This window comes from Triplophysa rosa, linkage group LG13 (assembly GCF_024868665.1).
Source record: "Triplophysa rosa linkage group LG13, Trosa_1v2, whole genome shotgun sequence".
Classification (NCBI taxonomy): Eukaryota; Metazoa; Chordata; class Actinopteri; order Cypriniformes; family Nemacheilidae; genus Triplophysa; species Triplophysa rosa.
Genome location: NC_079902.1, coordinates 21,810,163 through 21,834,759, shown reverse-complemented (window position 1 = coordinate 21,834,759; position 24,597 = coordinate 21,810,163). Strand labels below are relative to the sequence as shown.

General features: G+C 40.5%; 3 protein-coding genes across 6 annotated transcripts; 2 read left to right on the top strand and 1 right to left on the bottom strand.

Annotated features, from left to right (window-relative positions):
• The first annotated feature begins 151 nt into the window (after window positions 1–151).
• Window positions 152–8,396, top strand: aup1 (AUP1 lipid droplet regulating VLDL assembly factor). Of its 2 annotated transcripts, none has more exons than XM_057349018.1 (12): window positions 152–341; window positions 1,025–1,162; window positions 1,694–1,844; window positions 2,732–2,922; window positions 3,672–3,744; window positions 4,534–4,607; window positions 5,144–5,210; window positions 5,876–5,981; window positions 6,092–6,235; window positions 7,078–7,223; window positions 7,534–7,622; window positions 7,906–8,396. In XM_057349018.1, exons 1-12 carry the CDS (start codon window positions 301–303, stop codon window positions 7,949–7,951), a joined length of 1,266 nt encoding a protein of 421 aa, XP_057205001.1. In that variant the 5' UTR covers window positions 152–300; the 3' UTR covers window positions 7,952–8,396. The 2 variants fall into 2 exon arrangements, with proteins under 2 accessions (XP_057205001.1, XP_057205000.1); XM_057349017.1 differs by having other exon boundaries at window positions 5,876–5,999.
• Window positions 8,397–8,750: 354 nt separating this feature from the next.
• tubb4b (tubulin, beta 4B class IVb) lies at window positions 8,751–11,637 on the top strand. Its single transcript, XM_057349016.1, has 4 exons — window positions 8,751–8,886; window positions 9,984–10,092; window positions 10,218–10,328; window positions 10,452–11,637. The coding sequence occupies exons 1-4, from the start codon at window positions 8,830–8,832 to the stop codon at window positions 11,510–11,512; spliced, it is 1,338 nt and encodes a 445-aa protein (XP_057204999.1). The 5' UTR covers window positions 8,751–8,829; the 3' UTR covers window positions 11,513–11,637.
• A 114-nt stretch (window positions 11,638–11,751) lies between these two features.
• loxl3a (lysyl oxidase-like 3a) lies at window positions 11,752–24,161 on the bottom strand. Of its 3 annotated transcripts, none has more exons than XM_057349015.1 (14): window positions 24,037–24,161; window positions 23,515–23,627; window positions 23,331–23,384; window positions 23,031–23,194; window positions 21,165–21,382; window positions 17,646–17,838; window positions 17,174–17,354; window positions 16,898–17,052; window positions 16,326–16,761; window positions 15,998–16,241; window positions 14,528–14,643; window positions 13,337–13,473; window positions 12,666–12,777; window positions 11,752–12,525 (listed from the first exon to the last, which is right to left on the bottom strand). In XM_057349015.1, the coding sequence occupies exons 2-14, from the start codon at window positions 23,606–23,608 to the stop codon at window positions 12,452–12,454; spliced, it is 2,178 nt and encodes a 725-aa protein (XP_057204998.1). In that variant the 5' UTR covers window positions 23,609–23,627; window positions 24,037–24,161; the 3' UTR covers window positions 11,752–12,451. The 3 variants fall into 3 exon arrangements, with proteins under 3 accessions (XP_057204998.1, XP_057204997.1, XP_057204996.1); XM_057349014.1 differs by having other exon boundaries at window positions 16,326–16,485; window positions 16,591–16,761; window positions 23,331–23,627; window positions 24,037–24,160; XM_057349013.1 differs by having other exon boundaries at window positions 23,331–23,627.
• Between the last annotated feature and the right edge of the window lie 436 nt (window positions 24,162–24,597).

Below are 24,597 nucleotides of genomic sequence, written 5' to 3'. Positions count from 1 at the left end.
TAGAGGTCATGATTGTAGCTATGCCAAACATAACTAACGAAATCATATCTCCGACTCTGACCAATCAGTCGCCGTACTGCGAAGCACGTGACCCAAAGCCGGAAGAAGGTCCCGAATGGCGCGTCTTGCCCCTCTCACGACGTTCTTTGCTCTTTATCTAGAAACATCAGCAGCGTCTCAACATGGCGGCTAACAGCACAGGCGAATAACGGGCTAGCGTCTTTTCCCTCACACCTTTCGTTAAAGCCTCAGGAATAGTATGCAGCAGCCGTTGAACATATCACATAAAGAGTTTGAATAATGGAATCGCGTGGAATTGAGCAGATGTTCGACTTCCAGCGGTAAATTACACACGTTTAAAGATCGAAGTGACAGTGTTACAGCTAGCACGTTTAGCGGTTACGTGTTAAACATCAAATCCTCAAAAACACAACCGTATAAAGTCTGTTTAACGTGTCTTGAATACATACATTTGTGAATACATAGCGAACATAAACGATTTCTTGTTATTATCAGACGGTAAAGAGCTCAGTGCCGTAACGTTAGATTTTCAGTGAAACTGTGTTATTCTGTATTACAAGTCAGGTTTATAGGGCAAAACACTGCCAAGTCTGCCTGTGTTCATATTTTTTTTAATAAAACCTATGAAGATTTTTATCATAACTAATCTTCATGTTGATGATTTGCTCAATAGTATGAGTTGGCCTCTATGGACCAACATTGGGTTTACTTGATTTGGCCTACACACTTGATCTCCACATAAATCACTATTCTGTCATGTATTTTTCTATGTTCAAGTGGGCATATTAGATTGTAATGTAAACAAAACAGCAGGACTGGGCTGCATTTAGACCTCAGTAGTAAAACACGTGGCAAACAGTAGTGTAAAGGTATTTCTGCAGGCATGCCAGCTCTCCAGTGTATGGCTGTGGTCTAGTTGACATGTATGTTGGACTCTGGTAAACGACTGCTGACAGAAATAGATTGTGAAGCTGATGTCTATTCCTGTCATCTGTTTTCACAGGTTACCGAATGATGGCTTCATACTGCTGCTGTTGTTGCTGTACTCCCCTATCGGCCTGTGTTTGATGCTCCTAAGAATATTTATTGGCGTCCATGTATTTCTAGTGAGTTGCGCTCTTCCTGACAGTCTTGTCAGAAGGTAAGAGGCCACGTGGAATGTACATTTTGTCATCCAGAGCAAATGACTGGAAATCTAATGACATTAGCGTTACATTAGGAAACTAGACTTTATACATTATGAATTATAATACAGCCATGTCTGTCTTTTGATTTACTAACTAAACCAGGCCATGCAACATAGTGATTAAAACAAACATTAAAGGGATACTTCACCTAAAAATGAAAATTCTGTCATCATTTACTCGCCTCAGAGTTGTTCCAAATCTGTATACATTTCTTTGTTCTGATGAACACAGGGAAATATATTTGGATGAATGCTTGTAACCACACAGATTTTCCCCCCTCTTTGACTCGCATAGTAGGAAAAATTACTTTATTCTTGCATTCTTCCAAATGTCAGAACAAAGAAATTTATACAGATTTGGAACAACTCGAAGGTGAGTAAATGATGATAGAATTTGAATGACCTTTAAATCATGTATGTGAAACGTATCTTACGTATGTGGTAAAATTGGCCATTTGTGTGAACCATGTCTTGGTTTTGTTTCAGGTTCATTGTAAGAATAATGTGCTCAGTTCTGGGCCTGCACGTCCGGCAGAACAGCCCTCGGTTACGAGACAAAACCGCACGGCTGTACGTCTGCAATCACGTTACACACTTCGACCACAATATTATCAATCTACTGACCTCTTGTAACACGGTAAGTAAACTACTGTATTTAAATATCGCAAATATCACAGTGATTCGCAATACTTCAAAAAGTTATGTTTTGAGCTTTTAAATATATTGGAATGTGATTCAAAATAGTTTTTACATTATTATTATGTAGCATATTATTTAGGAAGTTATCGCATTTTTCTCCGATATCGTGCAGGTCTAGTGAGTGTGCATGCATGGTTGGCTGATTTACAGTGTTTTCTAGGCATAATGTAATCTGTCTTTCTCTTCATCTGCCTTGCCCTTGAATTGTATTGAAAGTTGCCTTTGAAAGGTCTCTTTTAATGGTTTACTCCGTTGTAAGAAACACATTGAGCTCTAATTCTTCATTCACAGCTGTGGTGACTTAATACCGGGCATGTGGCCAGTGTTTGTTTACTTGAAACGATTCATTTTGTTTGGACAATTAACAGCAAGAATCAATTGAATTTAGATTGGTTTTCTTTTCTGGCTATCAGGTTCACATTTTGATCTGTTGCCTGTTTGAGTTCTCTCGTACTTTTATTATCGTATCAAAGTATAAATCTCCTGACTGATACAGTGATTGTAAATTTCTTCTGTGGAGATTTAATAAAGAATGTTTCACATTCACAAGGTTTTCGAGTTTCTACATTTTCAGGGCTCACACAACTAGTGTTCAAAATCATCTTTGATGTTTAGTCTCTTTCCCTGTGGTTACTTGGAGTATTCAGGTTCAAGTTCAACGCCGTTATTGTCATATGCACAGGTCCCTGTACAATGAAATTCTTACAGGACATATTTGATCCACTCCTGCAAGCTAAACTGTTTGTTTATGGTCAATCTCAAACACTTATTGTGTAGCTTGATCTAAAACTAACCACATTCCCCTCTCTTCTTTTGTGTGTTCAGCCGCTCCTGGAGGGCCCTGTGGGGTTCCTGTGCTGGGCGAGGGGTTTCATGGAGCTGGGTCAGGGGATTGGGAGCAGGACGGAGCTGACGGAGACCCTCCGCCGGTACTGCTCGTCTCCTGGAGCTTTACCTCTCCTGCTCTTTCCAGAGGAGGACACCACCAATGGTCGGGCCGGTCTCCTGAAGTTCAGGTACCACACGCATTACTTTCCCATTCCTTTTGGCTATATGTTACATTTAAAGCTGAGTTCACCCAAAATAAAAATTCAGTCATCGTTTATTCACTTTTTTTTTTCATGACTCTTGAGAAATGTGTTAGTGGTTTTGTGTTAAAGTCAGTAGGGAACAAAGTTGTTTAGTTATCAACATTCTTAAAAATATCTTTTGTGTAACGCAGAAGAAAGTCATACAGGTTTGGAATGGCATGAGAGTGAGTAAAAATGAAAGAATTTTTGGGTGAACTTTCCTTGCAAACAAGGCTCAGTTTGTAGGTTGCAAAAAAGTCGGTATGTTTAATTTTAAACGCGTGCTTAAAACGTAATTGCATAATAGAGTACAACAGATAATACAAGCGTTTCTTTATGCAGCGGTGAGTCAGTGTTTACTGTGTAAATACTATGAACACTATCTTTGTATCTGATCTGGTTTTTAAACGTGACCACACTGAACCTACACAATCAGATGCCTGATATAAGTAATGTTTTGTAAATAATGTTTACTTTAAGGCTGAGACTCGGGTGATTTAAACAGATGGTTCTGGGATGTTTGCCAGGTCAAGCTTACTTAAAGCGTCTAAGATGTGACCGAGCTGTTGCTTCATGCCTCATGTTTAGCCTGTAAATCTGCTAAAACACAAGTTTTGTACCAACAGTTTTTGTAGTTGTTCTGCAAAGATCAAGACAGAAGTAATGACATGTTACGTATTTTGCTCTCTTTCTAGCTCATGGCCATTCTCTGTGTCTGACTCCATCCAGCCTGTGGCATTGCTGGTCAAGAGGCCTTTCATAGCTCTGGTAATCACATTTGAGCTTTTTTCTGTAATCCGTAAACCTTTTCACACTCGTTAAACACTGGTCGCAATAGCTGTGACCGCTGTGGTTGCCAGGTCTTTCTTAAAAGTGAACTTGAACCTTTTGTTCTGACTGTGAATTTGATCTACCTCTGTGCAGCACTTTCATAAACCACATTGGTATGAAGCTGTTCACCCAAGAAACGTTGACCGAATAATTGCCAATCAGCAGAATTCGTGTCAGATATTCCGGACCCTTTTTCATCCAAGATTTCCAGTGAACACTCACAAGAGAGTCTTTGTGTGAATGTGGCTCATTGGAGGGATATTTATAGGCACATTGATAATAAGTGACTCACAGTGCAATAGAAAGAGAGGGAGTATCAGAGGTCAGCAGATCGACACATTGTGACCTCTCGCTGCTATTACAGCACTGCGATTCAAAATAGATTCGTCTTACTGTGAACATTGGAGTATGTACAGTATATGATCCATTCAGCTGCTGTATTACGCAGGGGAATAAAGTGCAGCTGCCACGTTGTCTTGTATTCACAACACTCCCTCTGACATTTATTTCATATTCTATGCTTGTCTGTTTTGACAAAGTGATACAGTGGGACAGGCCACATTTGTAGCATTTTTTAATACACGGGAGGTCATGTTATTTCCATCAAAATAAATATTCTGACATTTCCAATTTTCACAGTGTAGTTTCCATATGATCTGGGTGGATTGAGGAGGAAACTTTATTTAAATGTTCCCATTAAAGGAATACTTTTTCTTCACTTTTCAGAACATACCAGAATCGTCATGGCTGATGGAGCTGTTGTGGTCCTTTTTTGTACCGTTCACAGTGTACCATGTAAGGTACTACACATTACAATCTCTTCTTTGTCCTGTGGCAGTATTTTAAACGTACAATCCACTATTGATGCTATCAGCTGGCCAGCACTGGTAATACAACATCAATGATGTTCTGTAGTGTTTACGCTCTCGGGTCAAATGTACAGAACGTGCAAAAGCGTTTGTCTGAGCATGCATGTGTAGCTACCTGTGACGTGCTTTGGAATATGATCGTGTAAAGCTTATATAACAAAAGCATTTGTACTCGGAGACGTTTGATGTGAACTCATGCATGAGGTCAGAATGATTTTGGTTGTCACAGATTGTACTTTTATTACTGTCACTTTTGAGTTCTTTCTTTTAGATTATTTGCATTTCTTTGCGTATTTATCATATATGTACCTGATTATAATATAAATAAATAAATAAATATATAAAAAACTAATTTTAGGAATACTTTTATTTTGTATATTTCTAAAAAGATAAAGAATAGGTCTAAATGCTTATTTCACCACCTGTAGACCATGCAATAAGTTTCTTGCTCTGTTTTCTGATCCCAGATGGCTTCCTCCAATAACTAGAGAGAATGGTGAATCTCATCAAGAATTTGCCAGTAAAGTCCAGGAGGTAAAACAATTGTATTTATGTTTTGTTTACGTGTTTGCTATGGACAAGCATGACTATTATTCGTATTACTTTGCGTACCCGAAATTGTCATAATTTTGACATGACATGAAGGCACCACTGTAATATGTGCATGGTTTGTCTTGACATGGGTTAATAAGCTACTACATAGCAATGCCCTGCCATCATGGCAGCTTTGCACGGGCATGCACCACTCAGTGTGTCTTTTTAGAAAACTGACTTCTGTTTATTATTTATTTATGATCTGATATTGTTTGCTTGGTTGGTATGGCAAACGTTAAGAGAGAGCCCTAGATGCCCTAGAGACCTACAGCATCAGATGATTTTGGGTGACGGCTCTTCAAAATGATTGGCTAGAATGAAATGTCTGATTTGGATTTCAGCCATCAACTTACCAAACAGAGTCACTGCCAGATGCCTTTCATACATTTAGTAGGTTTCATGTAAAATAGATACATGTTCTAACTGGATTTGGATTTGCCATCATGATCAAATTTCAGCAGATATTCAATTCAAATTAATTTCATGAATAATCTTTTGACATGGCTTATCATCCACTTCAGATCTATTTTCTGTCCAGTTCAAAGCTGTCTGACTCATTTTGGACCTTTGTTTGATGTGTAATGTCCATTGTCTCCCACTCCCAGCTTCTGGCGACTGAGCTGGGCGTGATCTCAACACAGATCACTAAAGCAGACAAAGCCGAACACATCAAAAGGAGAAGACACGTCGTCCCTCAGACTGCACACTCAAGTAAGCACGGATTCGATGGTGAGAAATTAAATCATGATGGATTTCTTTGATCACTGCATCACTGTTGCACTATCAAAATGTGGAATTAAATCTTTTTTTTTTACTTCCAGATTTGGGTGCCAGACCCCGCACCGTGGCTCAAGGTTTCCTGGGCACAAATACAGGGCCCGAGGATTCACGAGTTACCCGAATGGCACAGCAGGTGAAGGAGGTCCTGCCTGACGTCCCCATCTCTGTTATAACCAGAGACCTGTGTATGTTAACCCCCCATAATTCTCTGCAGTGTGGAATAATTTCAAGCCTTTTTTAATTTGAACATTCACAGTCTGTAGGCATGAATGCCAATGAAAAATAATTCAGTGTTGTTTGTTTTCTCAAATCTTCCCTTAATTAACCCCTTTAAACCAGACGTTTCTTCGCCGAGACATTCTGCCAAAAATAAAAGTAAAAATACACCCGGAGAACTGGGGTGAAAGAGGCTCATGAATGAAAACTATGTACATGAGTGACACTAAAAAGACTTTTACTACAGTACTACAGTATATTTTTCAAGTCTGAAGTGCTAGATTATTTCGTTCTTTAGTTTTTGAGAATTTCTAAATGAAAATCAGTAAAATAAATATGAATAATAATAATTTATTTCCATTTTTTATTTTAAATGAAACCTTGCACATGATGATGGCACATTGTGTTAGAATTTGACAGTAAAAAAAAGAAAATGTGTGAAAACAGATTTTGGCTTCAGGTTCTAAAGGGTTGAATAAAAAAATTTGAAGCATTACTTTGACTTTGTAGACATTTTATTTATCATCTATTTATTTCAAATACGTCAATACAGTAAGTTGGTAAAAATTAATTCTTCATCAAAATGAATAGATTTTTCTTTACATTTTTGAGCCATTTAGTCATTTCGTTGGCATGTTCACCCCAATTCCTGGTAAAATTCTGCCCCTTATACGTGCGCACTTAAATATATATATATATATATATATATACATGTGTGTGTACTAATGCAAAGCTGATTTTTTTAGGGTTTAAGCTATGTAGTTCAGCCGGTTTGGGCCGCTCTTTTATAACCCCTTTCATTCTTCTCTAGTGCAAACAAACTGTGTGGATACAACCATAACCAACCTGCTGGAGCATACAGAACAGTTTCACTCTGAGGCTGCTGCGGGCAGAGCATCACGTCCAGCCAAACTGACAACACCCTCAATCCCATCAGCCTCAACACCCACTCCAGAGGTACAAGTGACCCCTCATGTCACCCGATGAAATAATGCACAAATACACCTGTTCCTCAAACCACAGTTAGTTTGGTGCAATATCACCTAGCTAACCTACAACATAAATAACTTAAACATAATTGTAATTGAAAGTAATGCATTTGATAAAAATTGTTATGCGAAACCACAAAAATAACTCGACTCAGTTTGTTGGTTGGTTTGACTGCTATCCCTGACAAACAGCACAGTACATGACCTATATTGCTGGATTTACCCATAAATAATACATTTGAATATTACATAAATACCGTTTTGTATTCATTCAACAGCCAACTGACCAATATTTTGGGAAAACACCAGTAGATAGACACATGTCTTTACAGGAGAGAAAAGAAGCCTTATATGAATATGCAAGAAGGTAAGAATATTACTTGTACTGCGATAAGTGGATAGAGAGAGAAATATTGTATTTCTTTGAATTTTGATGTGTCAGTTTCCAGTTTGTTATGGTAATAAAGTTTTACACCATGGCTACACCGGACGTGGCATGATGCGACGCAACAAAAGTCAATAGAACGTATTAGAACCATTATAATTTTATATTTTGTCCACACTGAATGTGGCGCGTCCGGTGCAGACACTGTGTAACTCCCATTTTTATTTGAGCTGTAACCGGATTCTTCTTTCCACCCTTGTTGTAGACGTTACATTGAAAAGCATGGACTGAACAAAGACGATGATCTATGACTGTGGACAAACACACCTGAGGATTTGTTTAAGAGAGACAGCTGCTTAACACGAAAACCACAGACAAAGAGAAGAATTTATAGCATTGACTATAGAACGAAACAACATGTGTTCACCAAACATGCCGAGAGAAGACTCAATGAAAGACTGGATTTTTTCCTTTCTAGTTTTTTTCCCCTTTGTAAACCCTCTTGCATGGCAATCATGCATGTCTTCTTATTTCTCGCTGCAACAGAAAACAATTATTTTGGTAAACAATTTGTATTAAGACCCAGTGACCTTGGCACACTTCATATTATTTTTTATAAGGTCCAGGGGTACCGAAAAGGGTTTCGGAAATATATGGCAGTGAGCTAAAATACATCTTGAGGTTCAATTTGTTGTAAGGATACGTGTTGGTTGCAATATCAGCTTTTAAAGACATTAAAAATCATATTGAAATGCAGTGGATCTTTTGGTTATGTCAATATTTATGTATAAGCAACATGTTTATTAAATGACGTATGTTCTTGTATTAAATATGAGCTTTAATTTAGTTTTCATTAGCCACGGAAGTTTTATGCGCCTGCAGAATATTTCGAATTTTTTATAAGCGTTTTTGAGCGTTGATAGCCGTGTCTGTCACGCTTTTAGCCAATCGGCATCAAACCTGCCCTGTGACGTTTGCGTCTTTCAAAACCAATCACAGCAAACGGCATCTAAACTAGCCAATGAAAATGCTGGACGAACCTACCAGTAGCCTATGAGAATGATGGAAATGTAGGCAAGTACTCCAGACGGAATAAGTAGGAGCACATCTCATATTACGATCTCATTGTCGAGGGCTTGAGTTTAACGGTGTGTCTCTCGGTTACTATTGTGTTGTTGAACAAGCAAGAATGAGGGAGATTGTGCATTTACAGGCTGGACAGTGCGGTAACCAGATTGGTGCCAAGGTAAGAACAGATTTTTATTATTTCGTTTGATTCATTACGTTGTAGATCCAACGTTACGGGAGGGATTAACGTAACTTGCATTGTAACGTCAGATCCAGAGGAGGGAAAGCAGATATGCGCGGCTTTTATTCGCCATTATTTTAACTTTCTTTTTTTTACAATTTAACTGACGTGTTATTTGATTTTGTGATAATGGTTATAAACGTTTCTAATTTATCATTGGCCATTTAAAGCGGCTCTTTTAATATAAATTACGGCGAGCGCAATAATCTTGTTTTCTAATGCGCAACAAGTTTTCTTTTTCTCCTCCAAACGGTTATCAAATCATTCCAGACTCGGAAGAAAACGTCTGTTATCAAGTGCGCAAGTGTAATGGAAATGGGTCGTTGAATGAAGTAATGTTGAAACAATGCGTTAGTTTTAGGGTGTTGGCCCGCCGGACCGGCGTGAAATCCGATTCGCAAAAGAATCGATTCTTTTGAAGCGGTTCGTTGTAATGATTCGATCAAACAGGTCCTCGGCGCTTGATTTACGTAACGTAAATGTAAATCCGTGGAAAACATTTTCCATCATGATGGTCATCTGCAGTATATCTTATTGCAAGATGCATTTAGTGACGTATGAATATCAGAACTCAACCCATGAACTGTGCCATTGGATGGAGCCGATTCGCTCGAGTGAATCGTGTGTCGTAATGTGGCCGGTTGCGTCTGGTTCGGCTTATGAAAAGTGCGGGAACGTAACATGACGTAAATCCTTTCATACAGTGTTGGAACTCAGATAGTTTCTGATCATCGACAAACTCATGAAAGACTAATTTGTAGTGCTTCAGTGAGTCGCGCGGTTTCTGTAAGCGCTCGTGCATTGCAAAATGGCCCCGGTGACTTTGCAAACTCCATTTTCTAGTGTGGGCAGCATGTGACGAGACTCACTGGCCCGTTGTGTATTGGATTAACCTGATTTTGAATCTTTTCTAATTTAGTCTGTAAACCAATCCAGACTGTACTTTGTAGAATTGCTGGATGGTCAAAAACAAGCGATAGAATTCACGTTGTTGTTGTAACGTTATACTAATATCTGAATGCATCTTATTCCAGTTCTGGGAAGTCATTAGCGACGAGCATGGAATTGACCCCACGGGCAGTTACCATGGCGACAGTGACCTTCAGTTGGACAGGATTAATGTTTATTACAATGAAGCCTCAGGTGAGAAAGCTGGTGCCTTTGTTGCGTTTTCCTTTGTCTAATGTACAATGCAGATTTCCCTTCCCACCGGAAAGTGGGTGAGTGACGTCATGCTTGTTGTTTTAATTATGGACTTGCTTTTTCAGGTGGAAAATATGTTCCACGTGCTGTGCTGGTGGATTTGGAGCCTGGTACGATGGACTCTGTGAGATCTGGACCGTTCGGTCAGATATTCAGACCGGACAACTTTGTTTTTGGTAAGTCCGTCTGATCTGGTGACGCAATTGATCCAACAATGGCGCCGAACAACATTTGAATAACTTGTTTCTGGTCTGATATAGATCTAGTTTCCTCTTGAGTAACTTTCCGTTCTCTTCTAGGCCAGAGTGGTGCCGGCAACAACTGGGCTAAGGGCCACTACACCGAAGGAGCTGAACTGGTGGACTCAGTTTTGGATGTGGTGCGCAAGGAGGCCGAGAGCTGTGACTGTCTCCAGGGCTTCCAGCTCACCCATTCCTTGGGTGGAGGCACGGGGTCTGGCATGGGCACCCTCCTCATCAGCAAAATCCGAGAGGAGTACCCCGACCGTATCATGAACACCTTCAGCGTGGTGCCCTCGCCTAAAGTCTCCGACACGGTGGTAGAGCCCTACAACGCCACACTGTCTGTCCATCAGCTGGTGGAGAACACAGACGAGACGTACTGCATCGATAACGAAGCCCTGTATGACATTTGCTTCCGCACACTCAAACTCACCACGCCCACATACGGCGACCTCAACCACCTCGTGTCCGCCACCATGAGCGGAGTCACGACCTGCTTGAGGTTCCCCGGCCAGTTGAACGCAGATCTCCGTAAACTGGCAGTCAACATGGTGCCCTTCCCCCGTCTGCACTTCTTCATGCCCGGCTTTGCTCCTCTGACAAGCCGAGGCAGCCAGCAGTACCGCGCCCTGACCGTTCCTGAGCTCACTCAGCAGATGTTTGATGCCAAGAACATGATGGCCGCCTGCGACCCGCGTCACGGCCGCTACCTGACTGTTGCCGCTGTGTTCCGTGGCCGCATGTCCATGAAGGAGGTGGACGAACAGATGCTCAACGTTCAGAACAAGAACAGCAGCTACTTCGTCGAATGGATCCCCAACAACGTGAAGACCGCAGTCTGTGACATTCCACCCCGTGGCCTCAAGATGGCCGCCACCTTCATCGGCAACAGCACGGCCATCCAGGAGCTGTTCAAGAGAATTTCCGAGCAGTTCACCGCCATGTTCAGGCGTAAAGCTTTCTTGCATTGGTACACAGGAGAGGGTATGGATGAGATGGAGTTCACAGAGGCCGAGAGCAACATGAACGACCTGGTGTCCGAGTATCAGCAGTATCAGGATGCCACCGCTGAGGAGGAAGGAGAGTTTGAGGAGGAGGGTGAAGAGGAGCTTGCTTAAGTTAACCATTCGGTTTGTTTTTCCATTTCAAAACTCATGTCACTTTTTTTTTCCTCCCTTCATTTACTGTTCTTTGCAACCTCGAGTTGTTCCTTTTTCACGTGAATAAAGCAGATACCAACGAATCATGTCTTGAGTGTTTCTTACAGTAAAACGCGAATGTAGGATTATAGGGACGTTTGTTCTAGATTTATTTGGCTTCCGCATGGTAGCACAGGACTGAGCACCTCTTGACAAACTCATTTTCTGACGATAACTGCCTTCATTTTATTCAGATTTGAGAAACGTACACGTTCAAATGTTTTTTTACATTATTTTTCTATATTAGCTGTTTATGTAGACAAGGAGAAGATTGTGTTTTACGAACGGTGTGAGCGTCGTAAGTTTTGCTAAATTAAGGGGACTCTTGCTGGGGCAACCGATTTCATATACTGCAATTTAAAAAAATAATATAGTGTAATGTCTAATATGAAGAGAAATTCACAAAAACAATCTGTACACAAGCATCATTTAGATTTCCCTAATGCTTTTTTGGCTCCAAGGCAAAAAGTTGAACACTTGTTTTGGATAAAAACCTCTGCTGAAAGAATACATGTGTCTACAAATCTTTTAATTTCACTGAATGAAATGTTTCGCGTGAACCATCTTCCTTCATAAAAGAGGAAGTGTACAGCCACAGTCATTCTCTAACCAACCGCTTATATTTACATAGTCAAAGCCTCAGGCCACAGTCACAGATCTGTTCGGTCTCTGAAGCCCTCGACTACATAATGCTGTTTTTCAATGACCTCATATAAAAGTAAACTCATTATGACATCATGTGATCGGACCACAGTTGCGTCAGATCTCATTCAGATCGACAGTAATACAAAGTTAATAAAATGTCTCCGTTCAGATCCATGTGGTTCTTGCAGTTCTCTCGCAGTTTGGTGAATGATGTTATGAGATCTTGTTGTTGAGCTGGCCAGGGTAATGCTCAAACTGTTTCTCAGCCTCCTCACTAAATGAGTCACCTGGAAACACAAATAAATGTTTAATTTGCAAACCAACAACTGGGTCAGTCATTTTATTTTAAAGGAATGTTTCATGTGCCCAGTTAAAATGTTTTGAATCATATCAGTTCATTGTTAATCTGAAGGGTCAAGTGTCTCACCAAGATGACATTGATGCAACCAGACGTGGTTGCCGTCGTATTTGCAGTTGCACCGCATGGCGTTGTTGGTAAAGTCACTCTCAGCTACCTCAAAGTTGGGGTTTATTATGACCTAAGTGACAGAAAAACTAAAATTGTATTGCTTGTATCAAGAAACAGACGGCATGTTTCTAATTCCTTCCACCACAGAAAAATAAAAATTTCATTACTGTAATGTGGAGGAAAGTATGTCAAATTCATGACATTCTTTTTTTTGTAGTGCCTTTTTTAATAATAATTTCAGTATAATGTCATTTCAAAAAGCACCAGAAAAGTGCGAGGCTACTGTTAAAACCTGTGACGCTTTGTGAACACTTCTTCGTTAATCCTAATCTGCAAGAGCTCTTTTCCAGTAAAAGAATAAATCAAACCAAATCCTATTACTGTTCTTGCATTCCTGGCCAAACCATGGCTAGGCGCACTGTGTCAAATCACCACTAGAGGGCAGAACTTCAACAGTTTTATGAGGTCTGTCTGACCTGTGTTGAATGAAAAACCCAGACAATGGGGTCCTACGGGACCAAAGTCTGGTGATGTAATTTAGCACAGCAATCCCAAAGACTATTTTACTCTATTTGAAAGGATACTAAGTTATCGTTTCTGCAATTCAACACTTTAATAAAACTGAGCACCTGTAGTATGTAGTTTCCCGGTTTGACATCCGTGATGTCGATCCACTGGCAGTCAATGTCATGTCTGTACAAGTCCCAACAGCCCACCGTGATGCCCTGCTCTCCAAAGTTAGCACATTCATATCGTTTTGAAACACCTGCAACAGGGAAATCGGTTTTATTTGGCCGATACCTAATCTGCAACAAAAGACACATTTAGTGCTTAAGTAAAGAAAAAACAACAGTGTGATCGTTTTGCTAAACATGCTTACAGATGAAAGAAAATCATATGGGTTTGTATAATGTGATGGACGAGATAACATATTTTGGGTGAACTGTTCCTTTAAGACATCTGTATAGCTACATCACAATGTTTTATAGGGGCCATGCATTATTTACAGTGTTAAACGTGCTGGCTTCTCATGCTTGACATGGTCAACTTGTCAAAAAACGAGTTGGACGTATTACGTGGTATTTCTGCGCTCGATACACTCCCCCAGCATTTCGGAAAGTTTTTTTCAAACATGAAAATCCGTTTTCAACTTTTTCTTAGTCCCTTATTAGGCAATTCTCCCGGAAAAGCACGCCCACGGTGAGGCGAAGGAAATAGCCCGCCCACACATCAACCGACGAGCGATAGGAAGACCCGCTTACCATCAAGATGGGCTGCGCTGTGGGCCTGCAGCTGCAGCTCGTTACTCTTGCCATAGTGAGAGAAGTTGAGGTGTGTTTGTTTGTTCACGGCATTTCAGTGATGGATGTCATATAAACGGTGGATATAACGTTGGATTTGCAGATCGCTTGAAACTGATAGATGGAGCGGTCCCAGCGCTAAAACATACCGGACATGAACCGCATGCGGTAAGTGAAACTAAGTCATATGTCTGTGTCTTGTTGGCAATCGGCGTGTACGTGCATAATGTAAACAACACAAACTTATAGTGAATCAACAGTAATGCAGGGATAATGTATAACGATGATGTATTGTGTGCTCGTGATTTAGTTCCTCCCCCCGCACACCCCCAGGAGGTCGTATTTTTCCGGAAACAATCGTACAGCTGTATCTATCTTTTATCAATGTGATCAAACTAAACACTCTTCGAAGATACGAAGTATGCAATACTACTCTATAGGTACTCAAGATTAATATGAGATTGGCAGAAACTGCATGTTGTGGCAGTTCTCACATCTGACCTTTGACCTCAGTCTTACCCTCATGGCACTGGGTGTCTTCCAGACAGAAGCTAGCCTTGTGTCCATCAGCCACTTTGGTCCCATTTAGAGACAGCAGGTCATAATAGGTGAAGATATCCATACTGTGATAGTGCCTGTGATAGTGATATCATTCAAATAAAAAAAAGAGTACGAAATTTAAAGTCAGCGTGTAAAACATTTTACTCTTGAATTAATACAATTAGGTCATTTTATTAATGAGGTCAGTTTTGATTGCATGTTATCTTTAAACCTATAGTATCATGGCCCAGTTGCATAAACTTAGCCGTCGAGTTAAGACTGCGTCTTAACAACTCGTCTCACTGACAAGCAGTTAGTTAGGATAAATCAGTCATATTTCAATTTTTATGTAACTGATTTTACATAAGTTATGACCAGACTTTTAAAATGACTATCTTGACTAACTTCTAACACTAGTCTAAGCAGTTTGCAACCGGCCCCAGATGTAACATCTGATATCTAAATGCCTGGTTTTAGTACATATAACTCCTGTCTAGGAACTGCGATCTACAAATCTGTCATTTCATAGAGTAAAATGTGCAAAAGTCCTTCCAGAAGAGAATGACTGTTGGAGGGAACTGAACCCTGGCCTCAGACTCACTTGCGTATGTCCTCCAGCACACATCAGGTTTTCTCATCAGAGCTGTATTTGACAAACACTGACAAACCTGAAGACTGCTAGAACACTAGTATACATACCATACCACACAGAGACACTATTTAGAGCATTCACTCATTACATGGTGCTGGAGAAGATAGTTTACTATGCTTGAAAGCACTCTTTATTTAAAGAGACAGGTCACCCAAAAATAAAGATTCTGTCAGATTATTCACACTCATGCTGTACATGTTTTGAATCACATATGTCTCTTTCTTTAGTGAAGCACGAAAGAAGATATTTGAGAAATGTCTCAGTGGTTTTGTGTTCATACAACGGAGGTCAATGGGGGTCAGCGCTGTTTGGTCACCAACGTTCTTCAAAATATCTTCTTTTGTGTTGTGCAAAAACTCATACAGGTTTAAAAGACTTGAGTGTGAGTACACTATGAAAGAATTTTCATTTCATTTCCCCCCTTCTCTCGGGTATGTCTATAAGAATTATAAGTTGTCCTCCTATAGGATTAATGGCTTTGTTGTATTCCTTACTTTTGTAAATTGATTTAGATTGTCTGCTAAATGGCTAAAATGAAGAACTTATCTGTTATTTCACAAGTAAAGATTGGTCAAAGTTCTTGCTCTGCACATGTGCTTTGTGTTGTAAAATGTGAAAACCGTGACGAACAGACGCCACGTGTGCACACGTGTTCTTTAAAAAGTCATGAAAACTTTCTCGCCCTGTCTGTGTAAACCAAGCCGTTTTCTCTCTGTGCAGTATGACATAATATACAGTATAATTAAGTCTCAGTTTAAGATGTAATGCTGTCAAGCTCTTATATATCTCTTATATACCTGTGACACTCGTGCCAGACCCACGAGTGTCGGCCGAGACGTGGCCGGAAGTCAGCTTTGCCGATGTTGTGGATCTGTGAGGAGAAACGGAGCAGGCGACGCTGACCGTACGGCCAGTTGGCTTTGGCTGCCGATTGGGTGAGACAGTTCTCCTCCGCCGCGCAGTACAGCAGGTGCAGGGGGCGGTCCTCGATGTAAACCGTCTGCTCCACCAATGGGGCATTCAGGACCAGGTCAGATGCCGCTAGGGATTGTAGGAGACGAGACCACATTGAGTCTTTAAATACATTTGAAAGGATGCTGAGAGACTCGGTGTGATGAGACTTACTGTCTGAGCAAATGACGCCGGCAGAAAACTCGGCTCCTGCTCTCTTGCAGCTGACCGTAGAATGATGTTGACAGTCGGTTAAAGTCATTTCATCTCCTTTGCATTTCACTCCGCTCAGCACCATCTCTGTCACATTACTGCTGTCCCAGTACCACGTTTCCTTAGGAAGAGAACCCATTGCTATTATCAGCCGAGACTCGAAGAAATAAGATGGTGAAAATGTGTTGCTTTGTGTTTTGATGTGGAATATGCGAATCTGTCTTACTCTCAGGCCGCTGCTGGCGTGTCCCAGCCCCAGCTGTCTGCACACTACCATGGCCTCCCGAGATGTCCATCCATCCCCACAGATCAGCCCCCAACCCCTCACCCCGCTGCCCCCGGAGTGCAGGAGCTCCACCCTCCCCTCCAGACGCGTTCTCCCCCCTGTCAGGCGGATCTGCGATGGGTCACATGACAGGCAGGTGAAAGCATTAGAAGAAGAACTTGGATCACGTTTTCAATTATCCACTGCTTTACGTTTAAAGGGACGGTCCTCCCAAAATGATTTCTCCTACTCATCATAGGTATCTGACCGTTTTCTCGTAGCCCATGTAGGGAATGTTGCAGACGACGGATGCGTCTTCCATGTGTTTGCAGTCTCCAGCAGTGATGCTCTTATGAGGACAATCCCACAAGCTTTTCTCATCTCCATGACACTGAACCTCATTCATGTAGATGGGACCCATGCCTGCGGACAATAGATCGAAACATCTTCGCTATGGGACACAACATCATGCGGTCTGGAACTAAATAAAGCCGTTCAGGTCAATCAATCCAAAAAACTGTGCTGGGACGAGGACGACACGCACCCTGGCCCATTCGTGCTCCGGTCAGGGCCTCTTTAGCTGTGCCAAAGCCAAGTTCTCTACACACCACGCTGGCCGACGGCAGGTTCCAGTGGTCATCACAGACCGTGCCCCATTCCTTCTCCTTCAGGACCTCAACGCGACCTTCACCTGTTTTGGCTCCGCCCTTCAGACGCACCGTAGACTGAAGAATGAGGAACGACAGTCGTCAGGTACAGCACACATTTTTTGTTGTCGTTGATATTGACTACATCCTAAATAAGATTTCAGATTAGATCAGTGAGCAAATATATACAAAATTGGTGTATATACTGTATTTAGTGGATGGATGGTCATTTTACTTAAAGTGAAAGTTCTCTCATAATGGCTGGGATGGCAAGATGGTAATTGACGAGAAAGCGTAAATGTTCCTATAATAGTAAGTTTCACTACTGACAGTTCACATTTTCTTAGATATTAGATTTGAAGGGTTTACCGTTGAATTGAGCTTGACCCTGCGTGATCTGCTCCGTGTGAACCGAGGTCCGGGCACACAGCTGACTGCAGCGGGTCCACCGCTGGGACAGGGGGCGCTAGAGTTCAACTCACCGAACTCCATAGAGCACGCTGACAGATGAGCCTCATTTCCTGTGCAGGACACAGAATGGATTCTGTACACACTCTGAGGACTAAAGAGAAACACAGTACATCAAAACATATACAAGTGGGGTCTAAAGCTTCTGGTATAACATTACACAATCAATTCTGTCAGGACCACTGTCGTCAAATATTTAAACACAAGCGATATTTAAGGTTGGCGGAATGAAACTGTTCTCGGCCAACTCTCCGGGGGAGCGCAGCATTACATGTCCCCCCACCTGGGGAACCAGAACAGTTCATGGTGCGTAACAGGATTCAATTAAAATGATCCGACAGATACAGGCAGATATGGAGGAGATGGGGATGGAGGTGGGTTTTGACTGCGGCACGATTAAGCAGCTGATAAGGAGCTAGGAAGCCAACTCAAATAGGACGCGGTCTAGTGTGTGTTGTATGACTATTGGTTAACGTTGATTAGCTGCACCTGATGTGATCGGCTGACGCAAGCTTGACTCACGTGACCCGCCAGAACTGATGCTACGCTTGACTGTCACAAAACGAGTAGCCTGGAAGTGCAGCATCTTAAACATTTTGTAACGTTTCTATATTTCAATTTGGTTTGAATTGCAGGTTTTCAATGTGGTCTCAAACTTTTGGACTCCACTGTCTACAAATTTCTGACATTCCATCATCTTGCTGAGAATTAGTGGCTAGAGCACACAGTCCATTGCCAAGGCCACTAAAACAGCTATAGAGCAAATAAACCTGTACATTTTGTTAATGCTTTCTCGTAATAATGTTTACAATGCACATTGTTTCGAAGCACACAAATTGATTCACATAAGATGCCAAGCAGTGTTTGTTAGCAGTAAACAATATCAATAATATTTTGGTCCCTAGATAAAGTCAAGCTCCCTCATTCAATGAAAGGCCAGACATTTACGTTGGTTCGTGTGATTTATATCATGTTCCAGATGACACAAACATGAGAACTCTGGTATGAACTCCTAAGAGAGAAGATGCTTTCCTCTCACATGTGTATGTGTCTACAGAAACCTTTTCTATAAAGAAAACAGAATAAAATCTGTCATCACCCAATTAAAAACAGATATCTGTTAAAACATGACATACTGTATGTATATGATCCATAATAGAGGACAAAAGTGATGTCTAGGGGGCATATTAGTACAATATTTGCTTTTAAAGTCCCCTCAGGTTATACTAAATCTTGGAAATGTAAGGTGTATGTTACAGAAAATGACAAAATACTAAACATTTAAGATATCAAAGTATTTGCAGAAAGGCAAACCATAGTGTATCGGAGAATATGGGTTTATTCTAATTCACGAAAACTGCATAGAAAACACAACGCAGGCATTGACTATTATCTGTATTGATATTAGTTCATTCTCTTGTGGTATTTTATAGTCATTCCCCTGGGCTATGCACATTAACACGTGTTGCGTGTATTTTTTTGTCAAGCTTCCTTAAATTCTTCTGAAAGCTGAGCTTCAGTTTATACTCCAAACTATGCAACATGCATAAATAATATCTACGCATAATTAATAAAATATTAGCATAAAGAGCAAAGATGTCAATTGTCCAAAGTTGGAATACTTTGGCCACTACTGTGCCCCAATATCCAACTTAAGTTTATTTTAAAGAAAATGTGCTTTTTAGTTGCAATGACACGTTTCGTGACTTAAGAATCCAAATACTTGTTGGTTTGTGTGTGTGATGGTAGGTTATATAAAATTCTGAGATACTGGGATACATTTTCTTCCATTTCTCTGATGATCACAGGCATCTTCTAAACATGCGGGGTAAGCAGTTTCCACAGTAATGTACAGCATCAAGCCATAGCAAAACCCTGATATGAATGTCATCGTTACAAAATGAAGTTAAGTGCAGTGTTTTACACTTTTTCTTTCATTAAATGATGTCGGATCTTATAACCACATACAAGCAGTGGAACAGATAAATGACAGATTTTCTTCCAATGAAAATTTCTTCTGTTCTAGCTGCCAGACTTTATTATCGTGGCAGTACGTGTACATAAAATGGCTCTCTGTCAGGAGAGACTTCTCATCAGAAGCTCGCTGAGCTGTTCACTTCTGAGTAGTGTATTCGGTTGAAATGTTCTTCGTTTTTTAGGGACACGATTCCAGAGTACACGTGACTGATCAGATCTTGGCATGATTCTTGTGTCCTGCCGCAGACTGCTTACATTTCACCATCTGCTGTGAATCTAAAAGTGTGGCTGAGCTCACATGTGAATAATGACTCTGACACAGATGGAGGAGAGAAGCAACACAAAATCTTGTTCCGTAAAAAAAGCTCAAAAAAAGTTTCTTAGTTAGTTATTGTCCTTGGTGTGAATGTGCTTTAATGGACTTTATAATCGCTATATTACAACTAATTACATTAACCATAAGAACAAATCACATCTCCAAGAATGAACATCCCTTAGTATGACAATATTCTGGCACAGTACATTTTTCACTGACACACAGATAGAGCTCAAATATATCTTACACAGTTAAACACATTGGCCGTCAGCCCAAGGCCGCAAAAGGGAGCTAATCACTCATCATATTTATGACAATGTATAGAAACTGACATATGGAATGCAGGGATAAAATAACACGCCATGTCTAAAATGGACAACAACAGCCATATGACCATGTGTAGTATATCTAGGGTCTGCAGTAATGGATTATTCTCTGACAGGTTATATATCATCAGGATTCAAGTGTGTGTGCTCATACGCACAGCTAGGTTTCATAACAGCACTCTTATGAAAGCCGTGCCTTTTTGGCAACAGCATGGGAAGTGTATGATGATATGCAATAATTCATTGGACGACGGACATAAATCGCAAAGTTTTCCATCTTCTTGAGTGGCCGAACACACACTGAGATTTCTTTACGGTGTATGTAAAGTCGCAATAATGAAAACTATATATGTGGCTTTGAAATAATTCAATAAAGACAAGGAGAAATCAAGCTGTATTTTAAACGATGAGCATTGAGATGTCTGAATCTCTGGATGCTTTGACTACAAAACAGTGTTCAAAAAACCTAAATGCACGATCACTTCCCCAAATGTTCAAAATGTTCCAGATTAGAGAGGTAAAGAATCATTTGGAGGGTAGACCGTCAGCTGGCAAAATTAGAGGAATTCTAAGCTATAACCTCTTTACTGCAGAAGTCTCTTTACTCTTTTTACTGTTTTATTGTATTTATATGAAATAACAAACTATAAAACCAAATGCTATTAATTTGTAAAAAGAAGATGACAAAGGAACACTTCTGCATCTACACAAATAAATTAGTTAGGTCATAAATGATAAAAGTGGAAAATTTCCGTAGTACTACGACCTGTGTGACCCTTGACCTTTGAAACAGCTTCTCACCTATGAGGTGTCCCTGCCATAGTCCTCTGTAAAGGGAATCCCATCATGCCACACACCACCCGAGAGTTTTTGATGGTCCAGCCAGTGTTGCATATCTGACCCCATCCTCCTTTAAACTTGACCTCTATCAGTCCCTCTGTCACGGGCACGCGGCCCGAATGGACACCTGAGAGGGGACGCAGACGAATCTTTTCCAGTCTGTTTTCATCCACTTGCATCTAAAACATACAAACAGTAACACATGCTGAGGACAGAAATACACCTTACTGATATACACCTGGTTTTACTAGTCGGCTCTTTCAAACATTATTGCACTTGTTTGTATTGAAGGTATTAGCCTCTTTGACTTCTGCTTCGCGAACGAGTCGTCTCACATGATGGTTTGGTTTTGGATCTCCAGAGCGTCAGACCACACTTTCGTTCAACTTCGGCTAAAGAGGAAATACTCTTCATTATTTACACAAGCACTTCCAAAGGTCTGGCCAGCCAATGTGATTTTCTTTGCACAGTCCACAAAAACTACTTCTGCAATAAAACTTATCAAACGATTTAACCCTTCTGTGGTCTTCGTTTGGGGTGTACACACATGGCCTTTGGGGTATGTCATTTGGTAACAATTTTTTTTTTAAACAAATGTAATTGTACTCTGTTTATTAATGTTTTTACTCTAGATTTGTGCAGTTTTTGTAGGATTTATGATATTTTAAAAATGTATGTAAATTTTAAATAGGTTTTTATACAAAAAGAGCTTTTTATGTTAAATTCACTTTACAAAAGACCCACATTTCTAACTTTCATTCATTGGGATAACATGGATAATTTGACATGGTTTAGTGTAAGATTTTTGCCCATCTTTTCATCTATTTTTTATTATATTTTAGCAAACTTCATTCGCGGTTCAAAAAGACCCCGAAGACCGCATAAGGTTAAACTGCACAAGTCATAAGAACCACTTTTGTGGTATATTCAGATGCAGTGTGTCCTTTTCCCACCACTGAAAAAACAACATTATGCAGTGTAGAAAAAACGTCACCCTCAGATGTTAAACTAGAGCAAAAACGTAATGTTTAATACCAGAATTTTACTAAATAAAATAAATATATGTGGAACATTTGTGTTCAGGAAGAATACACACATACAAACATTCAGACTAAAGTCTTTGCACAAACAGTCCGAAATTGTATGCGTTTTTTCGTATTTGGAGCTGGTTTGTACAGTGTCTCTGAATTGTCAAAACGCCGCTCAAAATGCTTGCTACGGATGCGAAAAATGCAGATAATCGAACCCAGTCCGAATTCTTTTATGACGGACGGAAATATCGGAGGCAGTGTGTAAATGTGATTGACACAACGTGAGGTCGTATTCATTTTTTAACATGTGGAAATCATGTGCAATGGCCTTAAGTGCCAAAACGTCTTTTTGTGTTATGTCGTAAGTCTGCATTATGAATCAGATCTCTGACATCTCAACACAACTTCCAGTGACTAACAAACTGCATTCTTCAAACCAATTATGATCATTTCAGAGTTTCTTGGGAAAGATTCTCACTGGTTTGGACTCAAACTCTGTCATTTGCAAAATTCCAGTGAACTCTTTTAGATCGGATGCTGTGAAGCTCAGACTCCAGAGGCCACCAGACCTTTTGATCTTTGTCTGTCTGCTTTCCAGATGAGAGCTTACAAACTGAGCAATGATTCTTCTGCACGTGTCTCGTGACCGGCAGATGTTTTGGGTTTTCAACACTGGTGTTTCAACAAGTCTAGACCAACAAGATGTCTTTGGTCAACTAGCATCAACATGCTGGTCAACTAAGTTTTCCTTGTGAACTACAAGGTTATCCTAAGTCAGTTATAACAAATCGGATACCTCAATGATGTTGGAGTCTGTGAAACCCGGAAGCCTCTCGTCCTTACAGACCACGCCGGCATCCTCCTGGTGAGTACAATCACTGTTCCCCCAGCCCCGGGACACACATTTCTCAATGCTGTTTTCTGAGCCTCCACATATGACATTATCCAGCCAGATTTTACCTGCAGGAACACGTATGATATCAGCTATATTACAAAGAGGCTTTCGTGTAGAAAAGGATGGTAAACCTTAAAGCATGTCTCCAAAATCGAATGATGTAATATTTTAAAATAAGAGTCATTTGTGGGTATAACTTACCAGTGCCCGGTCCGTACTTGGCATTGTGCGACCAGCTTGTTGCCTCCACGAACCCTAGATGGCGACACAGAACATGAGCGTTGGTCAAGGTGAAGTCATCATCGCAGATAGTTCCCCACTCTCCCTCGTAAAATACTTCCACCCTCCCTTCATTGTGCTTGCGAGGGTATCCAGCCAGACGGACCTTGATTTTTCCATCCTGAGAGGGTGAGGTGGTCTGGCCAAGACAGGGGGCCAGCCAGACGGCCCACAGCATCATAGCAACCATCATATTCCATAATCCCCCTCTCAGCATGGCTTGAGAATGAGAGATGGAAAACAGATATCACTGATATAACAGGCAAAACCACACTTGGATTTTACACAAACAGCCTCTACCAAAGAAAAGCATTTCTCAATGAAATCCACCATTCATCCAAATGAATTTATTATATGAGTAAAACATTATTTCAACCTCATTTAAGTCTCAACTTGTATGCAGAAATAGCTTTTGTAATACTTTTGCTTTAATCATTTTAATTCACATTTTTTAAATAATGCTTTTAGGTAGAAGAGCGGTCTCTATAAAATAAAATGTATTAAAATGTACATAATGAACATTTATATGAATTCGTGTATAAATAAATAAAATGCATTTAAATAAAATGATCTTAATTGTGTCGTGTCCACCTTAGACTTAATCAAGAGAGTTTTGCACACATCTTACCTGAATCCTGGATGTAGATTTCTGCAGAGAGTCAGCGTAAGTTCAGAGAAACCACAGGACTGCAGAGAGACAGAGAGAGAGAGAGAGAGAGAGATCTGGATCTGGCTGGATGCAGGGGCGTGTTTCTGTCACACAAAAGTTTGATATCAGGGCTGGTGTGGGTGTCTGAGCGTCATTGAGCGGAAATATCCCGTAATGTCTTTACGGTGTGACTGTGTTTTGCATGTACTGTCTTGAGAATACACGTGCTGGGCGTGAGAACAATTTATCTCTTTTAATTGAATGCACTTTATTGACGGTTAATCTCGCATAAATAAAATCAACGTGATTCAGGTTAGGTTCAAGTAATCTGTGTTTCTCAACTGTAAGCCAAACTCACTTTACACAAACCAGACGTTAGGAAACAGCGCCATCTCTTGGTCTATACGCTCACTGGCCGGACACATCGACGTTTTCAAATGAATCACAATTTGCTAACATATTCTTAAAAAATCTTAACATAAAAATGAAGTACATTAATTCGCCTATTTCACAAAATGGCGACAGAGACCGGAAGTAGGG